Source organism: Mustela nigripes, chromosome 16, assembly GCF_022355385.1.
Source record: "Mustela nigripes isolate SB6536 chromosome 16, MUSNIG.SB6536, whole genome shotgun sequence".
Taxonomy (NCBI): domain Eukaryota; kingdom Metazoa; phylum Chordata; class Mammalia; order Carnivora; family Mustelidae; genus Mustela; species Mustela nigripes.
In genome coordinates, this window is record NC_081572.1 from 5,287,015 (window position 1) to 5,312,734 (window position 25,720).

Sequence of the window (25,720 nt, forward strand, 5' to 3'; positions counted from 1 at the left end):
TTATTTGAGAAAACACTCTCGAGAGAGCGAGCCAGCGCAGAGCGCTGGCAGGAGCAGAGAGGAGTGGCAGAGGAAGAAGCAGACTCCAGCCTAGCAGGAGGGGGCGGGGAGGGAGCCCGATGCGGGGATGTGGGGCTCGATCCCAGGACCCTGAGATCCTGACCTGAGCGGAAGGCAGATGATTCCCCGACTAAGCCACCCAGGCGTCCCGCCATTTTTATTTTTTTAAACATTAAGTGCATGTCTGCATGAGCCTTCAATGCCTCCATCTGGGGAACCCATACCCCCCAGACCCAGGTACACCGCAAGTGCCTGGGCGTTGGGGTGGGGGTCCGTGAAGGGGAACTGAATTCCCTCACACGAGGGACTTGGAGGGTGACAGCAACTTCCCATTTCAGGGTTGGAAAAGCCCAAGTTCCCCACAAGGGGTAAATAGAGTCGCTAAGGGGCAAAAACACGCGCACATCAGCGGTTAATTTTCTCTGCAGTCAGCAGCAGCTCAGAAGCTTTGCTAACAAGTGCCTCGGGGAGGTCTGGAGCGCGAAGGGTCTGGAGTGGCCCGGTGGCAACGGGTGGGAACGCCCGGTCCCTCTGGAGTCCGGGGCCCGGCTGTGGGGGGAACTGAGGGTGATGGAGGGGTGAACTTCCCAGCTTCATTCCAGTGTGCCCGCCTCGCACTCTCTGCCCTCCGCGCTCCCCTTGGACCAGCAGGGACGGTGGTGCAGGAGCCCCTCGGGGTCACACGGGGCCGGAGGTGTGGGGCACACGCGGGCGGAGACCCCCCGCGAAGTCTTGGCCAGCGCCGGGTATACCGAGACCCACAGGCGGGTCTGCGGCGCTGGGGGCGGTCCGAGCCGGGGACGGAAGGGGGCTGGACCCTTGGCCTCGGTCCCAGGGGGCGGTGCCGCAGCGCGAGCGGGCAGGGTCCCTCCCTGGGCGGGAGCAGAACAGGCGGTGCCCGCGCGGCCGCGGAGCTATGGACGGCAGCGGGCCCTTCAGCTGCCCCATCTGCCTGGAGCCGCTCCGCGAGCCGGTGACGCTGCCCTGCGGCCACAACTTCTGCCTGGCCTGCCTGAGCGCGCTGTGGCCGCACCGCGGTGCGGGTGGCACCGGCGGGCCCGGAGGCGCGGCCCGCTGCCCGCTGTGCCAGGAGCCCTTCCCCGACGGCCTGCAGCTCCGCAAGAACCACACGCTGTCCGAGCTGCTGCAGCTCCGCCAGGGCTCGGGCTCCGCGCCCGGGCCCGGCCCGGGTCCGGGTCCGGGTCCGGGAGCGCCGGCCCCGGAGCCCACGCCGCCCAGCGCGCCGCCCAGCGCCCCGGAGCCTTCGGCCCCCTGCGCGCCCGAGCCCTGGCCCGGCGGCGAAGAGCCGGTGCGCTGCGACGCGTGCCCCGAGGGCGCCGCCCTGCCTGCCGCGCTCTCCTGCCTCTCCTGCCTCGCCTCCTTCTGCTCGGCGCACTTGGGCCCGCATGAGCGCAGCCCCGCGCTGCGCGGACACCGCCTAGTGCCGCCGCTGCGCCGGCTGGAGGAGAGCCTGTGCCCGCGCCACCTGCGGCCGCTCGAGCGCTACTGCCGCGTGGAGCGCGTGTGCCTGTGCGAGGCCTGCGCCGCCCAGGAGCACCGCGGCCACGAGCTCGTGCCGCTGGAGCAGGAGCGCGCCCTCCAGGAGGTGGGCGCGGGCACCGGGGGCGCGCCGGGGCGGGTCAGGGCCGCGCGGGGGCCGCCGAGGGCCCAGGGATCCCCGCCCCCCACCCCTTTTCCTGATAGGGTCCTAATGTCCTCCTCTAACCTGAGACTCTTTGCCGTCCTTCCCAATTCTGACAATGTCATCCATCCACACCGCGGCTCGAGATGGGAATGGGGTGTGGAGGGGCCCAGAGAGAACGCGAAAAGGACTGGTAGGGCAAGCCGGGGTCTGGGCCGATGGGGGTCTAAGGCAAGGGAGAGCAGAGTCAGGCCCGCGGGGTCTCCACCGGCTGATTCTGGCAGAGCGGCTGTTGCGCCGCCGGGCCGGGTTCCTGCCGGTTCCCGCTCAGATCTGGCCTGGGCTCAGGCATCAGGTTGAGATGGGTGTGGCAGGCGACAGGAGTGTGGCTGAGGGTGGACGCAGCATACAGACCGCTCTTGTCCAGCTGGTCCAGGGGCCCGTGGTGGGAGCATGTGTTCCCAGTCGTCAGCTACCTCCACCCCCAGTTTCCTCTGGCCTCCAGCCCGGTCTTGGCGCCGCTGGCCTTGGGATTTTCCGTCTCTCCTGCCTGGAGCCGTGACTCACAAGACCCAGGGGACTTGCCCGGAATCCCCATTTTTCAGGCCTAAATTGGGGACACAGGCTCTTTGGGGACAGGGATCCCTAAGACAGCTGAACGCCCTCTGTGCCGCACCTACCCCACTACCTCTGCCTCTACCTCACTGAAAGGAGCTCTCCAGTGAGTGGGAGCAGCGTTAGGGAGCGTGGATGGCCTTGTACTTGCCCACTGGTCAGAGAGGGGAGGCTGACCGCCCACAAGCTTGCCGGCCTGTGCTCCAGTGCCAGGCACTTGGGAATGGCACCTGCCTGGCCTTGAGGCACCTCTGGCCTATTATGGGACATCATGGCCACTCCCAGTCCCCCCCATACACAGATGTCACTCTCGGGTCATCCCTCTTTTCCCTCTTGCTGAGGCCTGGTAGCCCTAGGTAGGGCTACGGCCTCGGCCGGCCCCGTGTCAGTTAATGGTGTCGCCCACAGGCAGAGCAGTCCAAAGTCCTGAGTGCCGTGGAGGACCGCATGGACGAGCTGGGTGCTGGCATCGCACAGTCCCGACGCACGGTGGCCCTCATCAAGGTTGGACCCTACGCTGACCCTGTGCCTGTGCGGTCCTGCAGCGGGCTCCGGGCAACGGGCGTCGGCCGCGTGCTCTGGTCCTCTCCAAAGAAGCCTACCCTCCCGGCACCACCTGCAGCACCGCTGAGCCCGAGCAGCTCTGGGACAGGGCCATCTGGTCCCTCTGTCCCCACAAGAGGGCAGGGTGGGAAGGTGGGGGTCTGGAAAGAAGGGGGCTGTTCTTGCCCTCACCCTAGTCCCGTGTCATCCCATGCAGAGCGCAGCCTTGGCAGAGCGGGAGAGGGTGTGCCGGCTCTTCACCGAGGCCGCAGCTGTCCTGCAGGGGTTCCAGACGGAGGTGCTGGGCTTCATTGAGGAAGGGGAGGCCACCATGCTGGGCCGCTCCCAGGGCGACCTGAGGCGACAGGAGGAACAGCGCAGTAGGCTCAGCCGGGCACGCCAGGACCTCAGCCAGGTCCCTGAGGCCGACTCGGTCAGCTTCCTGCAGGTCAGCGCAGCTCGTAGGGGGCAGAGAGGGCGCAAAGCCGGGACAGGCAAGGGATGGAGAGGGAAGGCAGGGGGGTGGGGTCTGGGCCCCCGGGGCTGTGCCATCCAGCCAGCGGCGCAATCCCCCACAGCCTAAGGAGCGGCCGCCAGCAAGGCCTTAAAAGTCACGTATCCGGCACAGGAGCTGCTGGCACTGAGGCTGGCCCTGGAGGAGGGGTGTGGCCCTGGGCCCGGTCCCCCGAGGGAGCTCAGCTTCACCAAGTCCTCCCAAGCTGTGCGGGCGGTGAGAGACGCCCTGACGGTGGCCTGTGCCAGCCAGTGGGAGCAGCTGCGGGGGCTGGGCGGCGACGAGGATGAGCTACAGAAGTTGGGCACAGAAGGTGGGTGGCCCCCCAGGTGACTCACCCTTCCCCAGGCTCCCTGCACAGGCCCCCAGGCCCAGGATCCATTCAAGAACGGAAGACAGAAACTGTGCGCTGGGCGCAGGGTGGGTCACGAGTCCTGAGGGGAGCCACAGCTCAGTAATGACCAGTCCAGCCCCTTCAGCCACAGCCTTGGGTGCCGAGGGGGCTTCCCCTGCGCCGCCGTCTAGCTTCTGAGGGGCTGAGCGGGGAGGAGGTAGAGCAGGGACAGAGCCGGAGGACCAGGCTTGCAGGTGAAGACAGGGGGCCATACTGGGGTGTGTGCCTGTCGCGGGTGTGAGGGATTTGGGTCACAGGGGCGCCTTGCACCCCTTCCCCAGCCACGGGCCACTGCAGAGCACCCCTCCCCACTATCTCTTCTGCAGCCGATGCCGAGTCCCAAGACCCCGACAGCACCAACAGCCTCGAGAGTGAGGCTCCCAGGGATTACTTCCTCAAGTGTAAGTGGCCACCTGGGCTCTCCCTTCGGCTTGCACCAGGCCCTCCCAAGGCTGCTGGGCTGAGCCCTGGCACGAGAAGACCCGGATTCCCACTCCCCTCATCCTTAGGGCGAACTGGGTCCGCTCTCGGGGTGCTCTCCGGTGGGGCTGAGGCGTGCTGGTCGCTAAGGAGCCGAGAGACTGTGTGTGGGGAGAGGGGTACCTGGGAGAGAGGCTGTCCCGCCCGCGCCTGCGCCTGAGCCCCCTGTCTCTCCCCCCTCCGCGGGAGCAGTTGCCTACATCGTGGACCTGGACAGCGACACGGCAGACAAGTACTTGCAACTGTTCGGGACCAAAGGTGTGAAGAGGGTGCTGTGTCCCATCAACTACCCCGAGTCACCCACCCGCTTCACCCACTGCGAGCAGGTGCTGGGCGAGGGCGCCCTGGACCGGGGCACCTACTACTGGGAGGTGGAGATCATCGAGGGCTGGGTCAGTGTGGGGGTCATGGCCGAAGACTTCTCCCCGCAAGAGCCCTACGACCGGGGCCGCCTGGGCCGCAACGCCCACTCCTGCTGCCTGCAGTGGAACGGCCGGAGCTTCTCCGTCTGGTTCCACGGGCTCGAGGCGCCCCTGCCCCAGCCCTTCTCGCCCACCGTCGGGATCTGCCTCGAATACGCCGACCGTGCCCTGACCTTCTATGCCGTGCGGGACGGCAAGATGAGCCTTCTTCGGAGGCTGAAGGCCTCCCGGGCCCGCCGGAGCAGCTCCCTGGCCTCGCCCATTGACCCCTTCCAGAGCCGCCTGGACAGCCACTTTGCGGGACTCTTCGCTCGCAGGCTCAAGCCCGCCTTCTTCCTAGAGAGTGTGGACGCCCATCTGCAGATCGGGCCCCTCAAGAAGTCCTGCATCTCCGTGTTGAAGAGGAGGTGATGCCCGATGGAAGGCACCTCGGAGCCCCCCACCGCCCCAGGCTTCTCGTTCCTAGAGGCCCGCACCTTCCGTATACTTGGCCTTCTGCCTCTCGAGGAGGAGGCCCCCAGGCCCCTTCTGGTGCCCCTCGGACCCTGTTCCTCCACAGGCCTTGTTTCTGGGAGGGAAAGCCAGAGCAGGGGCATATCCAGGCTACCCAGCCCCCACCCTTTCCAGGTTCCTGGGACAGTGCCTGGCATACAGTAGGTTCTGAATAAATGTTTGTTGAATGAATGACTCCTTTTTCTATCCTTCTCTCCACCCACCAAGAAATCTCATCTTTGGAGAGCTGGTCTTGAAAATCTGGTCTCCAGGATTCCTGGAGTGGGGGGCAGAGGTTGGGGGAGAGCCCTGGCCCAGGAGGAGGAGGCTGAAAAAAAGGCCTCTGCCCTTTGGGGCAGCCCGCTCCCCAGTTCTGGGCTGGGGGAGCTAAGGCGGCTTCTCCCAAGGGGACCAGCCCCCCACTTGTTCTGGCTGCCGGAGCCTTTGCCTCATGGCCTGTCCCTGTGAGCTATTTTCATCCTGGATGCCACAATCCAATCCTGGACCTGCCTTCTGGTGTTCATGTCCAAGGCTAAATGCGGACCGCACACTGCCCCCCGCCTCCAGAGCAGGACACTACTCCTGGGCGTGGGCAAGAAAGTTTGAGAGCTCCAGCGTCTGTCACACACACACCTTCTCAGCCCGGAGGGTTGTGGCCGAGCAGGCCCCAGGGTGTGGCTGGAGGCGAGAATATCTCCAAGAAAGGGTTCTTTGTCCTCTTCCTCCAGAGCGGGCCTCACCGTGTCCACACCCAGTCACGCAGCTGGAACGGGGCTCCACGCAGGAGGTACACTGAGGCACACGGGCGGGCCCTGCACCCCAGCAGAGCCTTTGCTTCTCTCCCAATAAAGCCCGGCGCTCCCTGCTGCCCCAGGGCCCGCAGCCTGGCCTGGGGTGCCCACCCCAGAGGCTACACAGCGAGAGTGTTTCCAGGCCAGTCCTGGTCCCTGGGTTCTCTGTGGCCCAGGAGCCCCCTCGAGGCGTCCGGGCCTGGAAGACAGGGACAGACAGAGGCCTCTCCATCGCTAGCCCAAGGTCAGACGGGACAATGGGTGAGTTATGCAGCCAGACAGCAAGGCCATACAAGTCCTCCCCTGCCTGGGCTGCTAAAAATAGCCCCTCCTCAGAGCTCTGCCTTGGCCCCAGCAGCCAGGATGTTGTTTTTCCGGGCGGGGCCTCCTTGCTCCTGGTGCTTTGTGTTTTCAAAACGGTTTCCTTGGCAGCCAGGGCCCCCAGCTCTCCAGAATGGGGAAGGCAGCTCCTGTCACCGTCACTCACATGGACTGAGGGGGGCTTGCTAGAGTCCGGGCACCTGCAGCCAGCCTCCCCCCTTCCACAGAGCACCCCCCAATGCCCCATCGTCTGCTGGGTGTCAGCCCTTCCTCCCCCGGCTTGGCACTTCCTGCCTCACACGCTCCCTTTGTAAGGAACCAAGTGCCTCACACGCTCCCTTTGTAAGGAACCTCGGGTCCCTGGCTTTGCAGGGCCCTGGCATGTCATGGAACGTAAGCTAGACAGAGGGGGCCCCTGGCTGGAATTCGGCCCCGACTAGCCAAGCCTGGAGCCATGGCGGGCCCTGCCGCTTGCAGAATGATCCCAGGCTTCCAGAGCTCCTGGAACCTCAGGCATCATAAGGCCAAATCCCAGCGACCACAGCTTTAGAGCTGAGCGCAGGAGACTGGCTCACCCGAGCTGCACAGCTAGCAATGGGCCATCCGGGCCGGACTTCGGCTTTCAGCGCTGTCTCCCACCTGGGGCGTTCTCCTCAACCTTGCCCTTGCTTGGTGACTCTGGGATATGCTAGAGCAAGCGGGACGGTCTGTGTGAGAGAGGCTTGGAGAATGGGGTGCCTGGGTTGCTCAGTGGGTTAAAGCCTCTGCCTTCAGCTCAGGTCATGATCCCAGGGTCCTGGCACCAGGCTCTCTGCTCAGCAGAGTCTGCTTCACCTCCTTCTCTCTCTGCCTGCCTCTCTGGGTGCTTGTGATCTCTGTCTGTTAAATAAATAAATAAATAAAAATCTTTAAAAAAAAAAAAAAAAAAAGAGGTGCTTGGAGAAGATCTCAGGCTCCAAGGAGGTACACTGAGGCAGGGCGGGCTGGCAGAGGAGGCAGTGCATGCTTCATCCAGATGGCTGGCAAAAAGAGAAAGTGTATAAAAGAAAAAAATAGGGGTGCCTGGGGGGCTCAGTGGGTTAAGCCTCTGCCTTCAGCTCAGGTCATGATCCCAGGGTCCTAGGATCGAGCCCCACATCGGGCTCTCTGCTCAGCAGGGAGCCTGCTTCCCCCTGTCTCTCTGCTGTCTCTCTGCCTACTTGTGATCTCTCTCTTTTTCTGTCAAATAAACAAATAAAATCTAAAATTAAAAAAATAAATAAAAATAAACATTAAGAGCACCTGGGTGGCTCAGTTGGTTAAAGTGGCTGCCTTTGGCTCAGGTCCTGATTCCAGGGTTTTAGGATTGAGCCCCACATCAGGCTCTCTGCTCAGCAGGGAGCCTGCTTCTCTCTCTCCCTCTGCCTGCCGCTCTGCTTACTTGTGCTCTCTTTCTATGTCTCTTAGACATGAAATCTTAGAAGAAAAGAAAAAAAATATTAGAAAACCAGCCATCTAGTCCAAACTTTCTACCGCTATCATTTCCGGATGAAGAAACTGAGGCACGGGGCCGTGCTGGAGCTGCCCTGGCTCCACCCCGTCCGGGACATCAGCTCCACATTCCACGGCTTAGGTAAGTCCTGTGCCTAGAAATCTAAACACACACACACACACACACACACGTGCACACACCGAGCTTCCCAGCAGTGTTGCCTGTGTAAGAATGGCCCTCCACTACACCCCAGTTCCCACGGCCACCAGAGCCCTTGGCAGAGCTGCCCCGAGAGCCTGTGGTCTCCAAGCTCCTGCCTGAGTCTCGGCCAGAGCCACCCCACCCCCACCCCGCCGAGCAGCCCCTGCTGGTCACACACAATGGTGGAGAGGCTGTGTTGCTATTAGTTAAATCTGGCTCCTTTGGGCCAGGCGGGGAGCCAACCTCCACTTGGGCTTTGTCTCTGTGGGAAAATGAGCTCCAGAGCTCCCAACAATGGGCTGAGCTGTGGCCTTAAGCACGGCTCTGGCTAGGCAGGCGCGGTCCTGTATCCTCCCCTGTTTGCACCCCCCACACCCTCCCCCACACACACTCCAGGAGGAAAGTGGCCCCATCCTCTCCTCTCCCTACTCGTCCCTCACAGAGAAGTCTTCCTTATACTTCCCTCTTCCCAGGATCAGCAGGAGGCTGGACCCAGACTGTGGCTAAGCCCAGAGGGCCTGGCCAGGAAGACAGGGCTGGACTGGGCGGGGCTGAGGGCTGCCACTGGCCCTGTGGGCTGGTGCTAAAGGTCCTGCAGGGGTGTAGGTGGCATCTGGCTACAGGGTCTGCAGCCCAGTCAGCCCCACATATGACACACGCTTTCCCATTACATGCTACCATGCAAAGAGTGGGATGTAGGCCACTTCCTTGCTACACAGCACATCTTCCAGAAGATTCTAGGAACTGCAGGAGTCCCTTAGGAGGCGGTCATGGGCTTCACCCTCACCCTCCACCTCCTTCCCCAGGACCCTCGGAGGAGCTGGGGTGACCCAAGTTCAGAGATCCATGGCGCAGAGCACTGAGGCAGGCAGGAAATAGGCTTTGGTATCCTGTGTACCTGATCTTTAAAAGACATTCAGACTTTGAATATTACTCCATAAGAGCTCCCATTTTGCTTTAATATAAAAAGCAACGCTTTTCTGCCCCAGCAGTGGAGAATGTTTTCGAGTGTGAGTTTTGGAATCAGAAAGTTTGGGCTAAAAATTCCTCTTCCGCCATTTACTGGCCATAAGCTTTGGGCAGGTTCTGAGCCCCTCCATGCCTGGGTTTCCTCCGTGGTGGAACAGGATAAGACTGGAATGGCACAGCATTGTTTCGAAGATTGAAAGAGATAATTTAGGTGACGTGGTTGGCACAAGCCCTGGCACAAAATGAGTTTTCTTTCCTTTCATCTTTTTCTTTTTCTTTTTTTTTTTTTTTAAGATTTTATTTATTTATTTATTTGACAGAAAGAGAGAAATCACAAGTAGGCAGGGTTGGGAGGGAAAGTGGACTCCCTGCTGAGCAGAGAGCCCGATGTGGGGCTCCATCCTAGGAACCCCCAAATCATGACTGGAGCTGAAGGCAGACGCTTCACTGGCTGAGCCACCCAAGAGCCTCCAGAGTGAGTTTTCAAGAAGTGTTGTTGCTATTGTTATTATTCCCCAGAATAATTGAGCAAAAGCAGTACTCTTGGAGGATTTGTCAATCCTTGGGAGATCTCCAGATCTGTTCTTCAGGAGCTGGGATGAGTCCAGACCTTCGTTTGCCAGGACACTACATTACATCCTCTCACTAAGACTGGAAACTTTCGCTCACTCATTTAACAATATTTATTCAGTGTGGGGCACTGTGTTCGGTGCTAAGGATACAGGTATCAGGGACCTAAATAGGCATGCCCTGCCCTCATGGGACCTCACAAAGGGCTACAGGATAATTGTTGCCCAAGGGCTGAGACTGGACTTTGGGAGAAACCCAAGGGCACTGAGCAGAGAAACTTGACCAGATACTTCGACACCCATGTTCCTCGCAGTTATTCACAGTAGCCATCTGGTAGAAGCAACTCAAATGTCCACCGAGAGATGAACGGATAAACAAAATGTGGTATTTACATATAACGGACTATGACTCAGCCTCAGAAAGGGACGATACCTGATACCTGCTCCCACATGGATGGACCTCGAAGCCATTACACTAAGTAAAATAAGCCAAAAGCAAAAAAGATAGTTCTTGTATGACTCTATTTATATGAGTTTCCTACGCTAGACAAATTCAAAGACAAAAAGGAGGATGGTCGGTAACAGAAGCTGGGGGAGGAGAGGGCTAGACAGCTTTTAGTGGGGATAGAGTTTCAGTTTGGGATGATAACAAAGATCTGGAGATAGTGACGGAGGTCTCATGACAAGGCGCTTCATGACACCAACTGTACCCTTGACAAGATTAAAACAGGGGCCCCGGGCGCCTGGGTGGCTCAGTGGGTTAAGCCGCTGCCTTCAGCTCAGGTCATGATCTCAGGGTCCTGGGATTGAGTCCCGCATGGGGCTCTCTGCTCAGCAGGGAGCCTGCTTCCTCCTCTCTCTCTGCCTGCCTCTCTGCCTACCTGTGATCTCTCTCTGTCAAATAAATAAATAAATAAATCTTTAAAAAAAAAAAAAAAAAAAACAGGGGCCCCTGCGTGGCTCAGTGGGTTAAGCCTCTGCCTTCAGTTCAGGTCATGATCCCAGGGTCCTGGGTTGGAGCCCAAGTCAGTCAGTCGGGGCTCCCTGCGCATTGGGGATCCTGCTTCTCCCTCCCCTTCTGCCCCTCCCCCTGCTTATGCTCTCTTTTTCTCTCTCTCAAATAAATAAATATATACTAAAACACTTCATTTCTTTTAAGTAAACTGTGCCTCCAGTCTGGGGCTCAAACTCAAACCCCGAAAACAAGAGTCCCATGATCTCCTGACAGCCAGCCAGACACCCCAAAAGAGTACACTTTATGTTATGTGTATCTTACCGCTGAGGGGATTCAGAACGTGTCTCCTGTGTGAGAGAGACCTGAAAGACAACAGACGCAGGAAGTGCCTTCTGGCCTCCCCCTTTTCTTCCTGAAAATAGGAGATAAAACTCCCATGTGAAGATGGGCTCCCCACGCCAGCTGGAAAAGGGCGTTCTTATCACCAGAGAGAGGATGTTGAGGCCTAGAGACATCTGTACAAATCAGCCTTGTTAAAACAACTTCCTCAAGCCTTCTTCTCCAAAATTACTCCTCTTGGTGCAACCTCTTGTTAGGCCTAAATTTTGGGGTCTTTTTTTCCCAGGAAGTCTCCTGGGTACCTACAAAAGTAAAATCTGTCTGCTTTTCTCCTGTTAATCGGTTTGATGTTGACTTAATTCTCAGGTCCCACTAGAGACCCCAGGAAGACAGAGGAAACGTTTTGCCTCCCCTCCACCACAATAAAACAGAACAAAACAAAACCTACATTTCCCCGGAGACGGAAAAAAAGAAAAGGTGGCCTGGGACCCTGCTAGAGTTGGGGGTGCATTTCCGAGGGTGACCTCCTGGATGGAGAGCCAAGGCCAGCTGGCCAAGGACAACCAGGGCGGGTGCGGGCAGGGCCTGGCCGAGCGGGAGGGCAATGAGGGCAGGGAACAGCACCGGCTGGACAAGCCAGGTCTGGCTGGGCAGAGCCTGCTCAGGATTCTGGGCTTTTCCTGAGAGCAGGGTGTCACATGCGGAAACAGTACGATCAGATTTGAGAGTATAGAATCACTCTGTCGTTTAGGTGAGGCGTGAGTTTAAGGACAGCAAAGTGGGGGAGAAGGACCAAGGATGCCCCCACCTTGCGTCTTTCCAGAAAGAGGATCCCACCCCAACCTCTGGGAAGGAGCATCCAGCCAAGCAGGGAGGGGCCCATATCCAGGACAGCCTCTCCTGGTCTCTCCTGGTCTCTCTTCTCCCTGAGGCCCCTCCATCCGAGGGGTGGCTCCTCAGTGCTGCGGAGGGGACACCTTCAGAGGTGACGCCCATGTCTTTCTGGCTCTCTGGGGTTTGGGAGGCACAGAAGTGGAAACAGGCAGGGGGAGGTTTGCGCAAACACTCAGCAGGGAACGGCTGCAACAGACCCTGCAGCTGCCGCTGGGGACATTGAACTTGACAGAGCCTGGAGGTCTGGGCTGGGAACGTGGGGTGGGGCTCATCTCCATAGCAACCAGAAAAAACCCCAGACGTGCCCTGGCTCTGCCTCCCCATGGAGGAGCAAGGAACAGGCGTCACTGAAAGACCCAGTCAAAATGACGTGGCCCGAAATAGCTCACGTCCACATCACCCGGGCCTGACGTGGCGTCTGCCACTCCGACGTCGCGCAGAGCTGCCCTTTGTCAAGAGAGTCAGATGTTCAACCTCAGGGACGTTTGGAGGGGCGGTGGGGGTCCTAGGTAGAACAATCATCTGGGGTTTACACAGTGCCTCGAACCAGGAGAGCTTCTCTGGGGGTTGGGAATCTTCTTTCCATGGGGACCGCTGCTGAGAGGCCCATCGTCTGGGCTCAAGGGTCCTTGCACGGTGAGCCTCCTCTCCCCCAGGCCAAGCGAGGTTTGGGGATCGTGCCCAGCTGTTGTCCTTCTGCTCCAAACCCACTGTCGCAGTCCTCTAGAGCTGTCAGAACAAAGGACGACAAAATAGGTGGCTTGAACAACAGAAACTATTCTCGGAGTTCTGAACTAGTCTTGGAGTTCTGAAAGCCAGAGTTTGAAAGCAAGGTCTTGGCAGATTTCGTCCTTTCTGAGATTGTGAGGGAGAATCGGTACCAGGCCCTTAGCTTCTGACCGTCTGCTGACAACATGTGGCAATCCTTGGCTTGTAGATCTCTGCCTTCATGGCCTTGGCCTTCTCTCTGTGTGCCTGACTGGGTCCAAATTTCTCCTTTTTTATAAGGACACTTGTCCTAATGGATGAGATGCCCCCCCCAATGACCTCATCTTTATTAATTACATCAGCAACAAGCCTACTTCCACTTAAGGTCACATTCGGAGGTACTAGGGGTTAGGATGTCAACATATGAATTTGGGGAGGACACAATTCCACCCATAACTCTCACTCCTTACGTCAGGCTTCCAGATGCTGGGGTCTGGGGGCCACCGCTGCCGGCTCCCTGCCAGGCTCGACCACCAGGGGGCACTAGAGAGCTTGCTGGGCTGGAAAGTGGGGGCAGCCCCAAGTCTCTAGCTGCTCCCAGGCCCGCCCCCCCTACCCCCCCCCCCCCCCCCCCCCCCCACCGCACGAAGACCCCCCCCCCCCCCCCCCCCCCCCCGTGGTGGCAGCTTCTCACACTCCTGGGTTCCTTCACCTTTTCCATTACCATAGCTTTATTTTAATCCTCTACAGTGAACGCTCCCAGGTCCAGTAGCCACAGTGGTTTCTGCCTCTTGACTGGACCCTTTCACACAACCCCAAACCACAGTTCTTGGCCTTCAGCCCCCCTACTCCCAACAGCCACACCCCACCTCCTGGGATTGCTGCGTGGGAGCAGGGCAGGGGGCCTACCCCTGGAGAATCCCCCGAACTCTGCTCCTGTCTCTGGGCTCTGGGAAGCACCCCGTCCCCTTTCTAGGTCCAGCCACTGACCCCGGTCCAGCCCTACAGCCCCAGCTGCACACTGTGGGCCTTTCTGTCTTCGGAGGAGGTGGCCACTTCTGTGCTCAGCCAGCACGGAGGCCATCCCGCTAGAGAACCCATAAGCCCACCCCGGGATCAAGAAGGCTTGCCGGCCCTCTTGGCTAAGAGATGGGAATGATGGCTCTCTGTCTTTGAGTCGGCTACCACGTGAAGAGTGAAGAAAGGAGGTAATATCCACACAACTCCTGGACCACACAAAGAGGCCGGGACTTACCTACAGCACACGGATACAGCCCCTTAGCATACCAATTCGGGAACCCTAAATAGGAGACAGTATCAGCTTTAGACGCTGGGTGGATGCAGGTCCCCATGGCGGAGTGGTGCTGGCCTCAACTCCAGCCTTCCCTTCTCTCCCTCGCCCATCACGCCCCCCCACCTCAGCCTTTCTTCTGGAACAGAGGTTTTCAAGCTGGAGGTGGCAAAATCAATTTAGTGCATAGCAATTAGCAATTTTTCAAATGACAAACTAAACTAGAAAATGGCAGAGAACAACAAAATCTAAAATAAAAATTGTCCCAAAGTTGGTCTGGGGTGGGGGGTGCCTCGGTGGCACAGTGGGTTAAGCCTCTGCCTTCCACTCAGGTCATGATCTCAGGATCCTGGGCTCCAGCCCTGCATCCAGCCCCTGCTGAGCAGGGAGCCTGCTTCCCCCCCACCGCTCCCCCTCCTGCCTCTCTTCCTCCTTGTGCTCTCTGTCAAATAAATAAATAAAATCTTAAAAAAAAAAAAAAAAAAAAAGCTTCCCTCTGGAGAATAGGAACGGTTACAACTCAGCAAAAAGTGACCATTTCTGGAAACACGCAGAGCCTGTGCGGACTCCAAGGCAGGAGAGGTCTGAGGTCTGAGCCCTGGGCTCAGATGGAGCCCTTTGCCAGTGTCTTGGTTCAGCAATGAACTCCCCTTGAGCCCCTCGGCATGGGTGCTGGAAACCACTGCCCAATTCACAGCTGGAAGTAACTCTAACAATGTGTTCACATGGTCATATATTTTAATTTTACTGTTATTATTTTTTAAGATTTTCTTTTTATTTTTAAAAATTTTATTTTTAGGTAATCTCCACACAACATGGGGCTCAATCTCACAGCCCTGAGACCAAGAGTCGCGTGCTCTCCTAAGCCAGCCTGGTGCCCCAGAGTCATATATATATATTTTTTTTAAAGATTTATTTATTTGACAGAGAGAAATCACAAGTAGACAGAGAGGCAGCCAGAGAGAGAGAGAGAGGGAAGCAGGCTCCCTGCCGAGCAGAGAGCCCGACGCGGGACTCGATCCCAGGATCCTGAGATCATGACCTGAGCCGAAGGCAGCGGCTCAATCCACTGAGCCACCCAGGCGCCCCAATATTTTTTTTTTAATATTTTATTTATTTATTAATTTGACAGAGAGAGAGACACAGCAAGAGAGGGAACACAAGCAGAGGGAGTGGGAGAGGGAGAAGCAGGTGCCTGCCAAGCAGGGAGCCCGATGCAGGGCTCCATCCCAGAGCGCTGAGATCATTACCTGAGCCTAACAACTGAGCCACCCAAGTGCCCCTGAGTCCTATTTTTGTTTGTTTGTTTGTTTAAGATTTTATTTATTTATTTGACAGAGATCACAAGTAGGCAGAGAAGCAGGTAGGAGAGAGGAGGAAGCAGGCTCCCTGCTGAGCAGAGAGCCTGTCTGGAGCTAGATCCCAGGACCCTGGGACCACGACCTGAGCTGAAGGCAAGAGACTTTAACCCACTGAGCCACCCAGGCGCCCCTGAGTCATATGTTTTTATTAAACTTGGAGAAGTTGGACATTGACACTGGAACCAGCTAAGCCTGCTAGCTCATCTCCACTCTGACTTCCTCTTCAACACATTTCCTCTCCTGTCAGGAGGCCTAAGTGTGGCTACAGCTGTGTATACCGTGTTTTCATGATTGCGTATTTTAGTTCTTAACAAGGCCTCCCAAAGCTGTAAGTGCTTCTGCCACGGATGGAGTTCCTGAAAGGGGTGTGTGTGGGGGGGGGGGCGGTACTGGACTGTTCCCCACCTTCCCTTTTATGGTCCTCAAAGCATTCATTCTTGCATAACCTTTACTGGGTGGATCTCGCTCTTTTTGAAATGTTATTAATATTTAGAATGTGCACAGTAAACAACTAAACAGTACGAGGAAGTATACAATATATGGAGTTACCAGCCCACCCCAATTCCCAGACCCACGTGGCATGGGGATCATGCCAAAAACAATGTCTGGTGGCTCTTTCCAGAAATTTTATATGTAGATCTAAAACCTAACTTTAATACAAACAGAAGTTTTTTGTGTTTTGTTTTTTTTGCTGTAGCATATTCATACACCTGTGTTTGAACCCAACAGACAGGCAGTCTTTCTCTGTCTGCATGTAGAATTTGCCGTCATTTTTTAAAAAACAGCGGCATAGACTTCCTGTGCCAAAATTAATTTAACTGCTGGGGCAGATCTCACCGCGTCCATTATGCAGTAATTCACTGCCCTTGTCCTGCAGGGTCCCACCTGCTTGTGCTTAAGACTTCACAAAAGGCTGTTACACGTCTCATAACCTTTTCTGGATTTTGATACTTCACCTAAGAAATCGCAGATGAGTCCCCAGGTTTGGGCATCACGTGCCAGGGAATCCGCTGTCTGCTTCAACTCACACTCTGATCCCTTATCCCTGAGGATTAACATTGCACCAGCACCGCCCCGTGGGGAGGGACACCCCTCCCCCCCCCCGCCCCCTTAAAGATCCACCTCCGAGGCGGGGGTAGTTTCCATAATAACTACAGCTGCCCAAGGGCGCCGCCCAGGGCTGGGTCCCAGGCTGCCATGAGTCAGCTCTATTCTGTGAGACAAATAATGAGGCTGCAGGTCTCGCCTCGTGCGGGGTTCAATTACTGCCGATCTTGTGTCTGTCTTCCAGCTGCGTCGCTGCAGGGCGGGCCGGACTGAGAGCCAGAACCTTCTAGGAGGGGCAGTGCCACCGCTAGGCCCGCCGCGATGGAGGCGGCCGGAAGGTGGGGGCCCTCCCGCCCGCACTGTGAGGCTGGTGGAGGTGTCAGGTCCGGGCACGGGGGTTCTCCTCCCCATACGGACATTCTCATCCCCAACCTCGGAGGGCTTGGGTCTGACTTCATGACTCGGACGGGAAGTTTTCTTGACGCCTCTCTACCAGCCAGCCCGCTGGGCCACCACGGCCTGGACCCGGGCCTTGCCCTCATCTCCAACGCTACGGTGACGACCCGAACCGGGGGCAAAGTCACGGACTCGGGGTTTCGCAAAAGCTCTTTGAGCGAGTAAAGATGCCCCAGCAGGTGACTGTTCACCATTCCCCACACCTGGTTTAGATTACTGTCCCTATCCCGTGAGTGTGCACTTTTGTGCTCAGGGCCTTTACGATTAATTCCTTTGTGGCAGGTCCAACTATTTATTCCTGTTCCTTTGAAGAGGGGATGGGCAGTGGGGAACGCACCGGCGGATTAGTTATGCAATCAGGAAGTCAAAAGACTACAAGTTCCAGAATGCATGCCTCCGCAAGCGTAGAGGAAAGCCGACTGAGGGAGCATTGCCTTCTGGGAATTGTAGTCTTCAGCTTGTTTGTGATGCAGGCGAAACTGGGGGGCCGGGGGGAAGCGAGTAAACTATTACCACGTGACGCTCGAGATCAGGTGGTTGGGCAGGCTCCGCACAAGAGCTGTGATTGGCTGACTCTAATACGAACGACGCCACTAGGGGCGGGCCGTAGAGGGGCGCAAGCGCACTGCGTTGGGAGTCTCGGGACCCTTTTCGGAGAGACTATGGCGCTCAACAAGAATCACTCGGAGGGCGGCGGAGTGATCGTCAACAACACGGAGAGGTGAAAACACTGCGGAAGGATCCTGGAGGAGGGGAGGGCGGGCGTGGGAGGCGGGCGGGTGGGCGGTGGGGGGTACACCCGTGAGCAGGGTAAACTGTCGGGGTGCGGTGGGTGGGGGTAACGGCTGGAGGCGGGGCCGGAGGCAGGAGCGGCCGGGATGTCGCGATTGGCCGGGGGTGGGGCGGCTGGAGGGGGACGGGGCTGCGGGAGACAGGTGGGGCCCTGGGGGTCGAGGACTTCGAGAGGTGGGAAGAGCTTTAGACAAAAGTAATTGCCGCTTTCGGGGCGGGTGCTGCGTGCCAGGCCGCGCTCCTCTTCCGCCTCATTCAAGGTGTGAGCGCGGCGCGGCGGATGCTGCGCTGCACACCTTACAGCTCGGGAAACTGAGGCGCGGGGAGGCTGAGTAACTTGCCCGCGATCGCAGAGCTGTGAATAACACAGACGGGCTTCCGGGAAGGACGACTGTGCTCTGAAGTGTGCTCTGAAGTCCGCAGGCTTAACTACAGTACAGAGCCTTCCGGCATATTCCAGAACTGCTGAGCGCCCAGATGAGAAACTGAGGCCCAGAGGTCCAGTTCAGTAGATGTTTGTCAAATGCCCAACACGTCTCCTAGCGCGGCGTCCGTCCTTGCGTCTGTCTCTTGAATGCCTGTTGACTTGGGTCACCTTCCAGAGCAGAGGTCTCCCAGCCCTAGACTGACTTTCTCTTCCACCCCGCCAACCCCAGATCGATTCTGTTGTCTCTTCTCCCCTCTCTGGACTTTTCGGGGGCTTCTCTCTTGCTCTAGCCTTGGTTGAACTGTACTGACCCTGAAATGCCTCTTGAAGGCAGAAGGCTTATGAGGAGTCTGAGTCCCCAGAAGAGACTTGGTGGGATCAGAGCCTTGTAGCCTGCCAGGCCAGCATCCAGGAATGCTTGATGAGTCAGGAGAACGCCTGGGGTGCCCTGGCTTCAGAATGCTGATGGTCCCACCATCTTACCTGCTCAGGGTCTGCGGGACCGGCCTGTTCTGGTAATGATCTCTTTTCTCTGAGCTGTGCTTCTTAAGTAAATACACACGCACGTATATACGTATACGATATATATACATATTAAGAGTTATTTATTTGCAAGAGAGGGAGAGGGCCCGAGCGCAGGCGTGGGGAGGAGCAGAGGGAAAGAGAGAATCCACAAGCACGCTTCCTGCTGAGCTCAGAGCCCCATGTGGGGCTCGGTCCCAGGACCCGGAGGTCGTGACCTGAACAGAAACCAAGGGTCGGCCACTTAACCGATCTGCCAAGCCACTCAGGCCCTCTCTGAGCCGGACTTCTCCGTGCTGGTGCCAGTCCGCTTTCCCACTTACCTTCCCCAGTGAAGACAGTTGTGATGCTTGGGAGGAGGAAGAAGACAAATGGAACCCTGTGAACTTGGACCTTGTTATCGTATAATCAGAGAAACCTCACATTGTTCCCCGGTTTGTGAGTCTCTCTGTGTGCGAGCCAGTCCCGGGCCTGGAAAAACACTTTTGATGCCATTTGGTAATATCTCCTGGGACTATTTTTCTTTCTCAGTGGGGCTTTGTGGGACAAGACTGTGTCTGTGCTGGTGAACCTCCTACCTGGCTTCAGGCTCTGTGCTGCTAAATAATGGGGTGCCTTGTTTTAGAAGATACTTCGGCCTCATTCCTGAAAAAAATCGTGTGTACGGCAGTTGGAGTTTAAATTAGCATTTAAAATTTCAGGGTAGGGCGCCTGGGTGGGTCAGTGGGTTAAAGCCTCTGCCTTCAGCTCAGTTCCTGATGGAGCCCCGTATTGGGCTCTCTGCTCAGCAGGGAGCCTGCTTCCTCCTCTCTCTCTGCCTGCCTCTCTGCCTACTTGTGATCTCTGTCCGTCAAATAAATAAATATTAAAAAAAAAAAAAACAATAAAATTTCATGGTAAAATATCAAGCCTTACTCTTCAAGCAATGAGTCCCTTTGAGAGCGATGAAAGCTGCAGATTCTTCCAGGAAAGTGCGCGGACACCGTCATCTCAAGGGCTTCGTGGACTCCCAGCCCTGTAGACCCAGTTCAGGAAGCCCAGGTTTAAAGGAACCGTACATAAGCTCTTTGGTCATGTGTGATCGTGTCTTAGAGGGTTTATATATCACTACTAATAAGCCAATGAAAACAGACACTTATCATAGGGACTGAGAAGAAAATGGGGGAGTCAACCCAGGTAATCTAACGAGATTTAAGGGATGATGGTGTTACGGCTTTAATGTCCTCGGCTCTTCTGCTGTGGTCACCTGGAGGTGTATATGTGGGGCTTGGGGAAATTCTGTAGACCCCCACCTTGCTCATCCCTTCCAAGGCTATATTAACGGTTTCCTTGCCGCAGTGTCCAGACAGGTTTGAGACCCGATGTGCCAGACACCTGCTTGCGGGGAGAGGGTCCAGTCTCTGGGGAAAGCAGGGCTTGGCTCCGAGCTGGCTCATCAGGGTCTGTCCTCTCGTTTCTCCTCCCAGCATCCTGATGTCTTATGACCATGTGGAACTTACATTCAATGACATGAAGAACGTGCCCGAGGCCTTCAAAGGGACCAAGAAAGGCACCGTCTACCTTACCCCTTACCGGGTGAGTCTCACCATGTGACGGTTTGAAAGTTCATGGTTCCTGGGGGCATTGTGAGTCTTAGGTCAGCTTCGTGAGCCCGGTGGCCTCTGAACCTGAGGAGCGTTAGTTGCTCACTCCACATATTTCTGTCACTTGCGCCTGGGTTCTAGAACCACCAGCCTCTCTGAGCAGCTGAACCAACCCCAGGCCATTGAATCCATGCAGAATCTGGAGCAGTCCCTGTAAAATCCGCAGGGTACAGCTGCTGGGATGCCTTGGGCCCGGAGTGGGGAGCTCTTACGACTTTGATTTCTGTAAGAGCAGCCCACAAGGCCTTTGTGCATGACCAGAGGGACAAATGTGGTAAACAGGATACAGCAGTGCACGCAGAGCCTCCAGGCTGGGCAGACAGCCCGCCACGGCCCGGCGGAGCCAGGAGTGCCAGACTGCAGCTCGGGCCTTGCCTGCGAATGACCCAGGCCGACCGAGAGCCTTCCAGAGAAAGACAAATGGCCATTCTTGGAAAAGGTTCACTGCCCATAGCTACCGAGAGTTAGATTTAAAGATGGTCGGAAGACAGGGGCCTATCTTCAAGTTTTCCTCACCTCGACTTAGCGGAGACAGGAGGAGCCTGAAAACCTCCTTTCTGGTGGCGTCTTCAGTCCCAGATGGAAGGGTTTTAAAAGAGGGTTTCCAAGTGCAGCTGGGACCCTCCTGCTGTTTGGGCAGCCCCCTTCTCCCGGGAGCCAGCACCTCCTGCCCTCCCCAGCCCCCCTGCCCGACCTTGGTAGCCCTTCCCTTGCCCGGCACATCCACCAGAGCAGCCTGTCCCTCTGGGGTGTGCTGTGAGGCTGTGAGCGGCCTGTTCTCGTGCACTCCCACGTTCAGCCTCTCCAGCCAGACTGCACGCAGGCCCTTTCACTTTTTTTTTTTTTTTTTTTTTCCAGATTTTATTTATTTGACAGAGCACAAGCAGGGAGCAGCAGGCAGAGGGAAAAGGAGAAGCAGGCTCCCCACTGAGCGGGGAACCCGATGCAGGGCTCGGTCCCAGGATCCTGGGATCGTGACCTGAGCCGAGGGCAGACCCTTATCTGTCGGAGCCCCCCAGGCCCTTCGCTTTCAGAGCTCTCCAGGAGCTTCTGGTGCAGAGTGTGCCCTGGGGCCGCGGGGCCCTGGCGCCAGGGGCAGACTCCTCACACGCAGGAAGTGATAGCCGAGCGGGCAGGCTGTGGCATGGGCACTGATGGCTCTCCTCCTGTCTCCCTGCAGATCATCTTTCTGTCCAAAGGCAGAGATGCCATGCAGTCCTTCATGATGCCGTTTTATCTGATGAAGGACTGTGAGATCAAGCAACCCGTGTTTGGTGCAAATTACATCAAGGGAACAGTGAAGGCTGAAGCAGGAGGTGGGTGATGGCGTTCAGGGACACAGATGGGGCTCCCAGAGCAGTGCTCTGGCTGCACCTCTGCTGTCTTGGAGACACCCTCTTTGGCTGTCTATTTTTTTTAAGATTTTATTGATTCATTTGAGAGAAAGCACGCACAGACAGGGGATCAGTAGAAGGAAAGGGAGAAACAGGCTCCCTGCCCAGCCAGAAGCCTGACTTGGGGCTCAATCCCAGGACCCTGAAATCACGACCCAAGCCGAAGGCAGATGCTCAACCAGCTGAGCCACGTGGGCGCTGCAGTCTTTGGCTCTCTTAATCTGCCCCAGCCTTGTCCTCTTCCTGGCTCTGGATTAGCTCCCACCACCCCCCGCCAGGGCTGCCAACTGTCGAGCAGAGGTGGGCCTTTGAATGACAAGAGCTAGGAGAGGCTTACATTGAAGGTAGCAGCTCGTCTCACCTTGTCAGAGTGAAATCGGCCAGGTGACTTGAAAAAATAAGTACAAATGATCATCGTGACCTGGGGAGTGTGTTCACCTTTGAGGTGTGCGAAGACCTGTGTCAGGGCTGGGGAATGACCTTTTCCCTAAGGCCAGGAAGAGCCAGCTGCCTCTCTCCTGCCTGAAGGTGCCTTGCTTGGTGGCGGGCAGGAGACACCAGAGACCTCTGTGTTGAACTTGGCCTCCCCCTCACACCCAGCCAGGTTGAGTCTTGCTCTCTAGAAGCTCACAGTTCCCCTTGGGCAGAAGCCAGGCTAGAGGGGCCAGGGGTCCGTCCTTAGGCCCCTCAGGAGGGATCTGCTCTGAACTTGAATGTCTCTTGTTGCTGAAGGAAACTGCTCGGGAACTTGCTTCATGGAGGTGTGGGAGGCTCTAGTGCTGATGATCTTCCCCGGCTGGGGATGGGATAACTGGGGAAGCTTGTTCCAAGAAAGAAAAGTCCCCTGTCCCCAAGAGTGTCCTGCGGACACGCCCCCATGTGGGCGGCGCACGAGAAGCAGCTGTGCGGGAAGCGGGTGGGTGCTGCGGGGTCTGCCCTTTCCCCGGGGGCGCCGGACAGAGACCCAGGAGAACAGAGAGCCGGCTCTCTGGGTGTAACCTGGGTTCTTCTCTGGAGGTGTTGACCGGCCTGTTCCCTCCCAGGTGGATGGGAAGGCGCTGCGTCCTACAAGTTGACCTTTACAGCAGGGGGCGCCATCGAGTTCGGACAACGGATGCTACAGGTGGCATCTCAAGGTACCAGTGCTCTGAAAGTTCGGGGCGAAGACATATTTAAATGTGTGGATCTTAATTTGTTTGTTTGAGTTTGTTCACTTTTTGTTTTGTTTTTTAAGCACTCGAGAGATAAGTCTCTGGACCCCGGGCCGACCGGGGCTGGGAATTGGGAAGGAAACTTGTCACTAGCATCACTCTGGCCTGTACCTCAAAGGCCGGGTATACCCGGCCTGGAGCCTGTATGGGACATTGGGACAAAACTCTTGGGACTCGAGGACGTTTTACTGCGGCCTCAAAAAAACAAGAAACCCAACCGTTAAGCTCCCGTAGAACAGTCTAAAGTTCAGCAGACATCCCCGTGTTGTCCCCAGCTCACCCCAGCCGCGTCTGGGACCCCATCCCCGAGCCTCCCTCTTTGTCTGTGTCCATCCGTCTGTCTGTCCACCCCTGTCCTGGCTCTGGCCTGTGTCCCCATCCAGATCCCTCACTTCCTCCCCGACCGAGGCCGGCTCTAGCATGGGTGGGGAGTGGAGTGGGGCGGGGTGAGGCGTGTCTGCTCTGCACATTCCTGGGACCCTGCAGCCCCCCTGAGTAGGTGACACTCACTTCTCTCTCCCCTTGTACTTATTTGTAGCCTCCCGAGGCGAAGCCCCCAATGGAGCCTATGGGTATTCCCACATGCCCGGCGGGGCCTATGTCTTTCCCCCGCCATTCGCCAATGGAATGTACCCCTGCCCTCCTGGCTACCCCTACCCACCGCCCCCACCTGGTGAGTGTGTCCTTCGCTGCCCAGCCCTCACCCCGCCCACCCAGGCCAGGGGGTTGCCGAGGGGAGTCTTCAGGACGGATAGAGGAGCTGGAGAGGCCCGGGAGGTGCCCGCTGATGGAGCCGGGGCTGGCTTGCTCACTGGGTCCCTTTCTCTCTCGCTGAGCAGAGTTCTATCCGGGACCGCCCATGATGGACGGGGCCATGGGGTATGTGCAGCCTCCCCCACCACCCTACCCTGGGCCCATGGAACCTCCAGTCAGCGGCCCTGATGTCCCCTCCACTCCGGCAGGTGAGACCCTGGGCCGCTCCCACTCCTGGGGGATCAGCCCGCTCGTCTCCAGGGCTGCACGGAGAGCTGCAGAGAATGGCTAGAGGTTGGCCCGGGAGCCCCAGATGGCGAATGACCCGTGCCCTTGGCCTAGTCCAGGAGACCAGCAGTGTGGTGGCTGCTGGTGGAGATCTGGACCGCAGCCCCCTCTGCTCCCCCGGCTAGCCGGGTGGTACCCTGGGGCAGGGAAGGTCTCCCTCTGTCAGTCTGGTCATCCGCAACCGGAAGGTGGCAGCGTGCCCTGGGCGGGATCCTGGGGAGGATCAGGTCGGGAGCGAGGGCTCGGAAGGAGCTAGAAGGAATCGGGTAGCACCAGCCGTTGGGAGTGGGACCTGGTGGGAATCCCTCCCCGCTGGGGCTGACACCGAGTGTGTTTGCTCTCCAAGCTGAAGCCAAGGCTGCGGAAGCGGCGGCCAGCGCCTACTACAACCCGGGCAACCCGCACAACGTCTACATGCCCACGGTGAGCGGGCGCCGGGCGCGGGCGGCCAGTGTGCAGGGCTCGGGGGGCGGGGAGACCTTGTCTTGTCAAGAACCTTCTAATTGTTCTAATTGAGATCTTTTTTCCTTCCTTCCTTAGAACCAGCCTCCGCCGCCTCCCTACTACCCCCCAGAAGATAAGAAGACCCAGTAGACCCCTCCCGCCCCTGCCTCCTACCCCTCATCACTCTCCCCTCCCCTTCCCTTCCCCTCCGGGCTGAGACTGGGGCTGGGGGGTGAGGGAAGGGCCTTGTTCTTCCTCCAGGTCTGATTATAAATCACTTCCCAGGAACTCGTGTTGAGGGAAGGGGGGCCCTTGACTCGGGAGCCGTGCCTCCCCGCTTCTAGCTCGGAGCCCGCGGCACTGCTCGGAGCGCTTCCCTCCCGCCGTCTCCGGAGCTCTGCTCGGAGCACGGGCCTCGTCTCGTTCCTGTCTTGCTCTAGTAGCTTCTGCCCACGGAGGGACTCTCTGGCCACCTCCTCTTCCGCAGTCCAGCTCCCTCGTTTTGGAATCCACTTTCTACTCTGCCTTGTGAACTCCCTCAGACCAGCCTCACGTCTTCCTGGGGGCCCCCGCCGGGCCCCCCCACATTCCCTCCGCTCCGGCCTGTGCCTCACCGTGGAAGGCCACCTTCCCGCCGGACTGTCAGCCCACATTCCGATCCCAGCCAGCCTCCAGCCCGGTCACGCTCACCTTCCCCTCCCTGTCCTGTCCTTGGTCACCTGTTGCCACCACTTTGACTTGGGGAGCTTCCACGCGAGTGTCCAAGGGGTGGGCGGCGTCAGGCCAGGCCGCTGCTTCCCTCTGGATACGTTTGGCTTTTGTTGTCCTCTGCCTTCTCTCTTTTCCCTGTAGAAGGGGCTTCTCCGACTGGAACTGGAGAATGCATGTTCATTCCATCATACCCCTTGGGGGCTGCTGGGTGGGCTGGAACAGAGGTCCCTGCCCCGGGGGCCTGGCCTGAGCCTGTGTGCCGACTGTGACCTCTCACCAGCCCTGTCCCCTTGCCCTCTTCCCTTTAAGCTTCATGCCTAACTGGTGATCTGCCCCCTGGATGCACTAATATTTGCTCTTCATTTGCTTCTGGACTGGCCGTGAAGTGAGGAGATGGTTATTTAATGAGAATTCCCTATTTATTTGACGAAAAACAAAAACAAAAAAACCCAGTTAATATATTAATGTTAAATAAACCCTCTTTGCACCTTGATTTGTTCGCTGAAAATGTGAAGTAGTAAAAATGCAGTGACTGGACCCTTTCTGGCTCTGTGTGTGGTGACCAGTGGGAGATCTTGGGAGAAGAGACCGGTCTGGCTGCTGAGGGCCCTGGGGGAGGCTCGGGGGAGGCTCTGGGGAGACGGTGCCCTCCCCCGTGTGAGAGCCTGTTGTTCCCACAGCACTCGGAGGCTTGCCTGGGCCGGGAAGGCCTCCCACTGTTCCGTGGTGGTTACTCAGCAACTTGGTCCACCCGGGGGTGCCCTGGGGCCTGGCGCAGCCCAGCAGCTGTCCTGGGCCCGAGGCCTTGGAGGCCCTCGCTGACCTGCTGTGCTCACCACCTCAGGGAAATGCAGACCCGGCCCCGGGCCATGAGGTGTTTGCGGGAGGAACATGTCCCCCAGTCCCTCCACTGTGTGACTTCTTGGGAACCTCTGTGTCTGGGAGGAGGGGTGCGGAGGAAACAGCCAGAGTACTTCCCTGGGCCTGCACACTGCTGGGC

General features: G+C 57.7%; 2 protein-coding genes across 3 annotated transcripts; both read left to right on the plus strand.

Annotated features, from left to right (window-relative positions):
- The first annotated feature begins 851 nt into the window (after nt 1-851).
- TRIM47 (tripartite motif containing 47) lies at nt 852-5,354 on the plus strand. Its single transcript, XM_059379047.1, has 6 exons — nt 852-1,666; nt 2,726-2,821; nt 3,078-3,308; nt 3,489-3,687; nt 4,095-4,169; nt 4,441-5,354. Exons 1-6 carry the CDS (start codon nt 977-979, stop codon nt 5,079-5,081), a joined length of 1,932 nt encoding a protein of 643 aa, XP_059235030.1. The 5' UTR covers nt 852-976; the 3' UTR covers nt 5,082-5,354.
- An 11,785-nt stretch (nt 5,355-17,139) lies between these two features.
- Nucleotides 17,140-25,257, plus strand: WBP2 (WW domain binding protein 2). Of its 2 annotated transcripts, XM_059380896.1 has the most exons (8): nt 17,140-17,256; nt 19,743-19,851; nt 21,100-21,235; nt 22,357-22,449; nt 23,063-23,197; nt 23,364-23,486; nt 23,912-23,988; nt 24,106-25,257. In XM_059380896.1, exons 1-8 carry the CDS (start codon nt 17,198-17,200, stop codon nt 24,157-24,159), a joined length of 786 nt encoding a protein of 261 aa, XP_059236879.1. In that variant the 5' UTR covers nt 17,140-17,197; the 3' UTR covers nt 24,160-25,257. The 2 variants fall into 2 exon arrangements, with proteins under 2 accessions (XP_059236879.1, XP_059236878.1); XM_059380895.1 differs by lacking the exon at nt 23,063-23,197.
- The last annotated feature ends 463 nt before the right edge of the window (nt 25,258-25,720 follow it).